We start from the raw sequence: 924 nt of genomic DNA on the forward strand, positions 1-924 counted from the left end.
GCTAATAACCCAAAACAGGAAATACTGATCAAAATAAAAGATAGTATTTGAAGCTGACAGTCACAAATTGTTAGTTACTTGTTGTATCTCCCCTTCTATAACATTAACAAAGAGAATTATACTGCAATGAAAATTTTATTTTATATATCACTAGCCAGAATCTTTGTCCTTAGTTATTATATAAATGCTGTCTAGTGCCATTATCCAAATGGCATGACCACTTTCTCCACAATTCATTTCTGTATTTACAAAGAGAATTTTCATAATTTACATAAGCACATCTATCACTGAAGGCTTAACATTGAGTTGCAATCTAACATCCATACTATCTGATGTTTTGCAGACAGCAATGTAGGAAATACATTTTTAATCACCTTTCATTTGAGTGCCCTTATGTAAAAAATAAACCAATAATTTAGAAGTTCTAGTCTCCAAAGGACACTTTCAAATGTACACCATAGAAAATGGTTACAGTGAGATTTTTAAGAAACATCTTCCATGTCCACATCCTGCTGTAATTGTTGTACCATTTTCTCTTCCAGCTGCTTTCCTTTACCTTTAACAAAAATAAATAAAGAATTAAAAACGTAATTCAATGTGTCCTTACAGAATTCGTATCAACCTTTATAAAGGATTTTGTATGTTTTGTAATATTAGCCATTTCTAAGAAATTTAAGGATAATAATAGCTAAATTTATATAGGTCTTATGATATGCATGCATAAAGTAACCATTGTACACATACATATCATTTCACCCTCATAACAACCCCCATTTTAAAGATGAGACAACGGAAGCACAAAGACAGATTAACCTGCCTAAAGTCACTCAGCTAGTAAGTCAAATAAGAGCTGGTATTTGAACACTGGTCATCTAGATTCCAGGGTCCCTGTTCTCAACACTCTATTATCTACTTCAAAGAGGA

General features: G+C 32.0%; 1 protein-coding gene across 1 annotated transcript in view; it reads right to left on the reverse strand.

The window, feature by feature from the left end:
* Positions 1 to 115: 115 nt before the first annotated feature.
* Positions 116 to 924, reverse strand: part of RSL24D1 (ribosomal L24 domain containing 1) — a 17835-nt gene continuing 17026 nt past the window's right edge. The window contains exon 6 of the mRNA XM_012658033.1: positions 116 to 556. Within this exon, the coding sequence (XP_012513487.1) occupies positions 483 to 556 (74 nt within the window). The 3' untranslated portion in view covers positions 116 to 482. The remainder of the gene's footprint in view (positions 557 to 924) is intronic.

The sequence above is a fragment of the Propithecus coquereli genome, unplaced genomic scaffold, assembly GCF_000956105.1.
Source record: "Propithecus coquereli isolate 6110/MARCELLA unplaced genomic scaffold, Pcoq_1.0 Scaffold57, whole genome shotgun sequence".
NCBI lineage: Eukaryota > Metazoa > Chordata > Mammalia > Primates > Indriidae > Propithecus > Propithecus coquereli.